Genomic DNA, 9089 nt, shown 5'->3' with positions numbered 1-9089 from the left:
TATTTACATGAGGTATTGTAAACGCGAATCCTGTTGATAGATCTATCGGGCCTGACAACCCCAACCGGACTGGACGACCAGTATTCAACGGTTGCACAGTACTTCGTTTCGGTGACTACACTTGGTACGGTGTAGTAAGATTTCATAATAAAGGGAATATGCGACGTTGATTAAATGTTAAGTATGGTTATCAAGTGCTCAACAACTTAGAATATTTTTATTAAAACGTTTATATATGAAATCTTGTGGTCTATATTTATAACGCTGCCGGCATTAAACCTATATCTCACCAACTTTATGTTGACGTTTTAAGCATGTTTATTCTCAGGTGATAACTAAAAGCTTCTGCTGCAACATGTTGAATTTAAGCAAGATCTTGAGTATGCATATTTGTGTCAAAAATAAAACTGCATATCGGAGGATTTGTAATGTAAAATATGTTGGAAGTCGTATTGTTATTATCACATGTAAAGTTTGTAAGTCTAAGATTATCGCTAAACGATAATCATTATTAAGTTGTTTAAACCTTGTATTTGTAATAAAAGCTATGGTTTGTATTGTAAAAACGAATGCAGTTTTTGAAAAATGTCGCATATAGAGGTCAATACCTCGCGATGAAATCATATGTTATTGTATTCGTCCTTATGGTTAAGGTCAGGTTATGACAACTTAATAATAATCTTGTTAACTTCAACGACTCGAATGCAACGTCTTTTGAAATATGCCATGAATGACTCCAAGTAATATCTTTAAAATGAGCAAATGCACATCGGAAGGTTTCTTTAATACCTGAGAATAAACATGCTTAAAAGTGTCAACCAAAGGTTGGTGAGTTTATTAGTTTATTGTAATCAATCATTCCATAGTTTTAATAGACCACAAGATTTCATTTTCATAGTTAACTGCAGGAATACTCATCTGCAAAAATCATTCATATGGTGAACACCTGGTAACCAACATTAACAAAATGCATCTAGAATATCCCCAAATATACAGGTACACTCATCTGTATATAAAAATCGAAGTACTAAAGCATCCATAACCTTGATGGGACGTGTCAAAGTCCATAGATCTATCTTCAGGATTCGCGTTAATTCGGGGGTCTGTTCCCAAATTCTTAGACTACCAAGCTAACAAGGGTGATATCCAGTATAATAATTCAACCATAGAATGTAGTTTCAAGTACTTGTGTCTATTTCGTAAAACAGTTATAAAAGCAGCGCATGTATTCTCAATCCCAAAATATATATTGCAAAAGCATTTAAAAAGGGAGCAAATGAAACTCACAATACAGCATTTCGTAGCAATTATGCATATGAAGGCACTGAACAAGTGCAGGGTTGGCCTTGGATTCACGAACCTATAATAAGTATATATATTTATATGTTGGTCAAAATCTGTCTAACAATTTTGGTCAAGTTGTAGTGTATCACAATCCTAATGCTCGAGATTATCATGCAAAAGTCAACAAAAGTCAACTTGACCCAAAATGACTTCCAAAAATCTATACATGTTTAAAATATAGTCGTTTTATATATTTAAATATATTTATCAGATTTTATTAGAGTATATAATACAAATCATTTATTAATAAATAAAAATTTATATTAAAATTTATATATGCTAAAAAAATATACTTTTATATATCTCAAGTAATAAAATTTATAAAGTTCACTTAATATCATAAAAATATAGTGGTATGTTTTATTAATGTAATTCTATTACGTGTGGTAAAAATATCTTTGTATTACGTAAAATACTATTGATAATAATAATAATGAGTAAAAGTTGTATTATTTTGTAATAATAATGATAATAATAATAACGATAATGTTATTAAAAGTATTTTAATATAAATAATAATGGTGATAATAATTATGACATTAATAATACTAATAAAATTGGTAGTAACGATAATTTTAAATAATAATAATAATTTTAATAGAATGATAGTTTTAATAACAATGATAAATTTTAAATGATAATTGATAGTATCGATACTTTAATATTAGTAAAAAAATATAATTTATCTTAATAATAATATTTACTATATATAATAATTGGCATAATAGTAATAATAATATTTTATAATAATAATTCTATCAAAAATGATAATCCTTAATAATAATAATCATAATATGATAATACTGATAATATTTTATAATAAAAATGATAATTATATTATAAATGATAATTTTAATAAAAGTGCTAATTTTAATATTAATGATACTTTTAATAATAACAATAATGATAAAAATAATGAAATAATAGTTTTTATAAAATGTTAATTTTTAATAATAACAATAATTTTAGTCATAAAATCAATGTTAATAATTAATATTAATAATAACCTTTAGTGATAATAACGATAGTATTGATAATAACAATAACAATTTTAATGATAATACTTATATTGATAACGATAATGATAATAACAATAATAACTATTATATAATAATAATAACGACGATAACAAAAACGACGATAATAATAATAATAATAATAATAATAATAATAATAATAATAATAATAATAACAACAACAATGATAATAATATTAGAATTAATAATAATTAAGTTGGCTATATCTTTTAACAGGTCCATCGAAATCGCACGACTTCTAAATGAAAAGTTATTAATTTTTCGACAGCTTTCCAATGACATGCATATCATATACCTTATATCAGTAATATATGTATTAAATTCGTGATTCAACATACACTATATAACGACGAAATTAAATATATACAAGCATGCATAATCAAATATACTCGAGCACTAATCGGGGATACACTATTAATATATAAAAGATAAGATTTAAGTGCTCACGTATCAATATTGAGATTCAATATTGTAGAAAAGTACATAGACGCAACGGAGATGATAAACACTAGATTTGACTCACGAGCATACCCCCGAATAATACTCATAATCTCCATAGCTATAACCCATAATTTCCTTAGCTCTATCCCACTTGAAAACCAGTTTTGAAATCATGCGAGCAGAACCTCGTCGTAGTATTTTATGTATAATACATAATAATAATAATACTACTAATACGATTAATAATATTAATCTTAATAATAATATTAATAATAATATTAATAAATATATATAGAGAGAGTGTGGAGAGATATGAGAGAAATTGAATGTGAATGATTTCGTCCAAAACTGATCGAGCTTTATAATGTGGTCTGTCCCCTCTAGCCATGCGATCGCATGGCGGTGCAGGCCAAACTCCATGCGATCGTATGGACTGCCTATCCAGCACTTGATCTTAAACAAAACGTGGGCGGCCGCAGTTTTATAATATATATATATATATATATATATATATATATATATCTATATATATATATATATATATATATATATATATATATATATATATATATATATATATATAATATTTAATTTATATAATTAATTATATAATATATTATATTTACATGCATAGTTAGTTTGTACGTTTTGTTCCGATGACTCGTACGTTTACACTCGACTTACGTCCCGGTTCCGGTTTCTCGAATGTTAACTCGTACGCTGAGAAAACTAGTACTTTACGTTTCGCGGCACGTACCCTTAACAATAATTATACTTATATCCCAAAAATTTATATTATAGGAAATGTAACCTATACCTTTAAGTATTATGGTCATTTGCTTCTATGAATCGACGTCTCGTTATATATACATATGATAATATTAATTTAAATCCAAATAGTTTTGTATCTAGTTAATATTATATTTAATCACTTTGTAAAGTATATATATATATATATATATATATATATATATATATATATATATATATATATATATATATATATATTCAATATAAATTTGTATTGAAATATTTTAATAATGTTATATTTTAGTTTTTCAAAAGTAATTATATTTCAAGGTTCATTTATAATCGTTTAAATAATAGAAAAATATTAGTTCGTATCACGTTTACGTTTTTGAAACACTATATAATATAAGCTTTAATTAAATCCTTCAAAATTCATAAACAAAATATCTTATAAAACGTTTTAATAATAAAGTTCTTTTTAACTGAGAATGTTTTGGTACGTTTGAAATTCAATAGAATAAATATGATAATTTTGTTTTTCAAAACTAAGTATATTTAAGAATCATAATGGAAGTCGTTATATCATAAGACGTTTAGAAGAGTAAAATTATATATATTCAAAATAGGTTTCAAGTTTTTAAATTACCATTTGTTGATGAAGTGTGAGATAAAGTCCAAATGTTAAAAGAATGTATGAATTGGAAATCAAACAGGAATCTCCACTAACTCTTGTCTAGTTTCCGTTAATTGACACATTTGTTCTTACTTGTAAATCACCTTACCATTTTCCGAATACCGTTAAAAGGAAAATATTTCTTAAATCATAGTGGACCTTACAACAGAGACTCGTAATCATAATGAATCTTGATAACTCAATCACTTGATATCATATTGTAATTCCGTCGATAAATATATTGAACAAATATGTTCATGTAAAGTATTATACTTTTAATACTTTGTTAACATTCTCAAGTTATAATACACACACACACACACACACACACAAACACACACACACACACACACACACACACACACACACACACATATATATATATATATATATCCATTTATATAATGGTTCGTGAATCGTCGAAATTTGGTCGAGGTTAAATGAATGTATGAACACAGTTTAAAATTCTTGAGATTTAACTTAACAAACTTTGCTTATCGTGTTGGAATAATATAAAGATAAAGTTTAAATTTGGTTAGAAATTTCCGAGTTGTCACAATCCTCGTCGAATGATAGTTAAAAGTTCATCATTAAAGTTTCAAGTTCGTAAACGCATTTCATGATTCGTGAACTTACTACCCACATATAATATGTCGTTTCATAGGTAATTACGCATACAATACAACTAAACACTTACCAACAACATTGCAAAGCATTTGATGCATCGAAAGTTCGTTTTAAAATCTATCAAACCCTAACCAAGAATCACAAAATCAAATATCATGTTAATGTGGGATTTTCATGTCATCCAACATACCAAAATGAAGCTAATGATGCTAGTAACACTTTTAACACATAAGGTTTAACATCTAACAACATTTAATCAACCAAAATCAAAGAGTTAACAAGCCATTTTTCAAGTGTTCATGCTAGTTACTCAAAACAACAAGATCGAGCAAACAATTCACATATCCATGTTAGACTTGAGCCATAGACACTAACTAACACCATTTCAAGTTCATAAATCGAATTAGAAAAATCTAGAGTTTTTAGAAATCTTACCCCAAGTAGTGAAATTGGTACCCAATTGAAGAGGATGATGCAAGTATCACAAAAGTACAATTCGTTTTGATGTTTGATTTCTAGATTGGAAATGGATGATGAATCTTTGTTTGAAGAAAATGAGAGAAAATGGAAGTAGTAAAGAGGTGGGAGGTGGAAGAAATGAATGAATGGTGGAGATGGTGGGTTGACTAGTTGACCTAGTCAACTAGTTTGCCCACTAGCCAACTTTGGTCCCTCGAGTTTAAAAGCGAGTGCGGGAATTAACCAAACGAATTATCTTAAAAACGCTAGAGTAAACAAGAGATGTTATAACTAAATAACGAAAATATTGGAAACACTTATTAACGGGGGATACGAATTTAGATAACGAAATATATTATCAAAAAAAAAAAAACAGTGTTAAAATAAATTTAACGGAAAAAGGCGGGATGTTACACTGGTTCCAATCAAGTATTGTTTTTTTATACCTATTTGAGAACCATTCGAAAGATTTTAGATGAATTTCTTTGAAAATCCAATCACATGATGATTTCTTGTTGGAGAAGGTGATGTTATTCCGGTTCTTCTAAATCAAATATCCGGTGACCTATTAAGTTGCTTGCCAAAGGTTCAAACCAAAAGAAGAATCGAACGAATACCCGTTTCCAAGAAACGAAGCATTTAAACCGAGAGTATGAGGTGGGCAATGTTCCACCAGTCGAAAATCTTCATCCAAATTTCTTTTTCCGTTTTACAAAGAATAATTGAGTGCTCAACCGTTTCTAGATTTGTCTTTCCAGAGCTATCGGCCCAACCAACAAAATATTCTTGTCATATGCCCTGTTCCTGGTCAGAAATATAGTGAAATCACCTTTTCTATTCTTTCACCCCGACCCGCTACTAAGAAAGACATTTACTTCTTAAAATATCCTATATACGTGGGCGGAAACAGAGGAAAGTGTATTCCCATTAAACCTCCGAACATTTAGCTAGTTTTTCCGTTTGTTTATATCCCATGCGTCTTCGTTTGGGTTATATCTTATGTGTAGTTTTTCATCTTTCTATCGATATTGAAAGGATATGGAATATGGATATGGATGAGATCTTTTTTTATTCATTTCATCGTCACAAATCGAACAACGAACCGTTCCCAAGTCAAGTCCGCGCTTATCTAATTCGCCCATAGTGGGAAGACGGTTAAGCCTTGCCCGCCAAATAAAGAGCTCAACCTTTAATGGAACAAGGTTGTTGTGAATGTTGCATATAACAGGGTTTACGTTGCCCAAGACTACACGACCTAGGAGACGCGAGAGCAGGTTAACAGAGAATGATTCATTAGGCCTTAGGGTCAAAATCCAACCTTCACGACCTGCAAGGTACAAAACTAGATAAAATGCTAGTAGGATTGGCGGTGTCCCCTATAGTCTCCCCGAGATACTACGCGACCAACACCAATCGGTAATAGCGCAATTATCAACCCAACGCACGCGGTCGGAAATGGAGGCGTTTTGATTTGACTCGAGACGGAACAACCTATCTATTGAATTTCATTTGATGTTTGATGGATTAAGGTCAACACAATTATACTTTTAATACATAAAATAGTGACATAAATGATTTATGAGCGTCACTACTCATTTAGGTCAACACAATTATACTTTTAAAACATATATCAGTGACTTAAATTTTACAAATTACATATTCGGTTAACAGTTTTCAACATAAGTTTACTTTGAAAAAAGTCAGAATTTTCGTTCAAATTACATATTGACCACGTAAGATAACTTGCTTTTTGAGAGTTTGTCAAATAAGATGATAATGAGTTTTGGATGTAGTTGAATACGCTGTATAAAATTCGATTGTCGAGTTTTTATAATTTAACGTAAAGTAATAAATAGTAAAACAAAATTTTAGTTGTATATTCATGGCTTGTTGGCTATTGGGCTTTCAATCCGGGCTAAATCTACATTATAATGTTTCCTCAGCCAGCCCAAAAAAGTTAGTGTGTAAACTTCATGGTCCAGACCACTGAGCCCAGTTACAACACAATTGCTTGACTCAATACAATAAGAGCCACTTTGGTGGGCTCAGCACCGTCCTTTTTAAACCAATCCCATTCACCATAAACCAACAGCATCGGAAACCCAAATATAAGTAAACGCGGGAATGAGAGCCGTTGCTTTTTTTTGGCGCCAAGTTTTTCTTAATTGGCTGCCCAAAAATTTACGGGCAGAAAGAATCCTAAGCAAATTGATTTTAGGTCTCATTAAATTTATATTAATTTAATCATAATATATATAACCCCACTTTCTTTCTCCTTTTCTTTTACCGCCTCCATTCAAAGCTTATTCCAAAAACCCTTCTTGTGTGTTCTTGAAGCATATATTCCTATATTCTTCATTCACTTGTTATTCAATCTTGTTCCATAAAGTTTTGATTTTTGAATCTGGGATTTGCTCAAAAAGCAATCTTTTTTGTGTTTCTGAAATGGGTTTTTCAAAAAAACACGATGGGGAATCTTTAGAAGGAAAGAAATGGGTGATTGCAGGAATCACCATGAGAGCTCCATTAAAATCTTTATCTACAAAGAAAGTGAGAGAAGATGATGGTGGAAACTTAAACTCCGGCAGCACAACTCCGACGTCAAAAGGGTCAAAGATACCGGAAGTTTTGCCCTGCCCGCCACCGCCGAGGAAACGCCGGCCGGTGACCGCGTGTCACCATAATGGAAATCATAGGGAGTTTTTTACTTCACCGGAGTTGGATTCCTTATTTAGTCTTCTTTCAAAGGCAAATTAATTATTATTATGATATTTTAGGGTGTTTTTATGACACCCATGTTTGTTATATTTACTAGTACTAGTTTATTTTCATTTTATTTTGATATTTGTAGTTTTATTTATTAGCTTAGAATTAGAATAGGGTTGTTTTAGAAGGATGTAAAAACATATAGTAGTAGTACATGACTATTGAGTAGGCTAGTTTAGATTTTGGGTTTAATGAGATAAAGTTATGTGTTTTTTTTTCTCATGGGTTGTTTCAAAGTGTGATGCTTGATGTTTTCTTGATGATTTTGCTACTTTTTAATCTTCATAACCCAAAAAGGGAAATGGGTTAGAGCTGAAAATAGTCCTTGGTGACCAAGTTTGAGTTGTATGTGTGATATTTTTCAGTAGGGTTTATCACCTGATGTTTTGAATGATTTTAAATTTATATAATAGCTTGTTATTTCTAAATTCCTATAGAAAGTTTGTTTCTTTTTTATTTGTTTTAGTAATGCTTTGAAACTATAAACAAGCAAATTAATTAAGTTTAACACATATATTTTGAATCTCTATTGTTAAGTCTTGAATTTGCAACTATTAGACTGAATTTTGAATGTAATTTGCAACAAAAAGAGGGCTTTTAATGAATTTAAATGAAGGGCAAACATGGATGTTGTAGGGGGTATGTGTGAAATGGAACCACTCCGATTCGGTAAAATTAGGAGTCATTGAAATAAAGAGGAAGACAGTCAACACACGTGTCTTGGTGCATAGGAGTCAACACCATAATAATAGTAAAATGTATAGGAAAATTTCAAAGAAATAAAGAAGGGTGTAGAACTTTATTTTTCATATTAATTTTTCATAGAAAAAAATACTCATTTTAATAAGTAATTAACTATTATCCATTTCTCTCATATTAATTTTTCATAGAAAAAAAATACTCATTTCAAAAAAAATATAATCATTAGATTGTATTTTTTCTGTATTTTACACTTTCACATCTTACATTTTATATGTATTTTGTCATATATA

The 9089-nt window shown here is 29.7% G+C and overlaps 1 protein-coding gene across 1 annotated transcript; it reads left to right on the top strand.

Annotated features, from left to right (window-relative positions):
- Nucleotides 1-7776: 7776 nt before the first annotated feature.
- Nucleotides 7777-8088, top strand: LOC139846926 (cyclin-dependent protein kinase inhibitor SMR6-like). Its single transcript, XM_071836507.1, has one exon. The coding sequence runs from the start codon at nt 7777-7779 to the stop codon at nt 8086-8088; it is 312 nt and encodes a 103-aa protein (XP_071692608.1).
- Nucleotides 8089-9089: the final 1001 nt, after the last annotated feature.

The sequence above is a fragment of the Rutidosis leptorrhynchoides genome, chromosome 5 (genome assembly GCF_046630445.1).
Source record: "Rutidosis leptorrhynchoides isolate AG116_Rl617_1_P2 chromosome 5, CSIRO_AGI_Rlap_v1, whole genome shotgun sequence".
Lineage (NCBI taxonomy): Eukaryota > Viridiplantae > Streptophyta > Magnoliopsida > Asterales > Asteraceae > Rutidosis > Rutidosis leptorrhynchoides.
Note: the sequence above shows the minus strand (reverse complement) of the source record. Positions and strands in the feature narration are given on the sequence as shown.

What these genes read in the sequence shown, in the direction of transcription:
- LOC139846926 (XM_071836507.1), top strand. Translation starts at nt 7,777, where the DNA reads ATGGGTTTTTCAAAAAAACACGATGGGGAATCTTTAGAAGGAAAGAAA.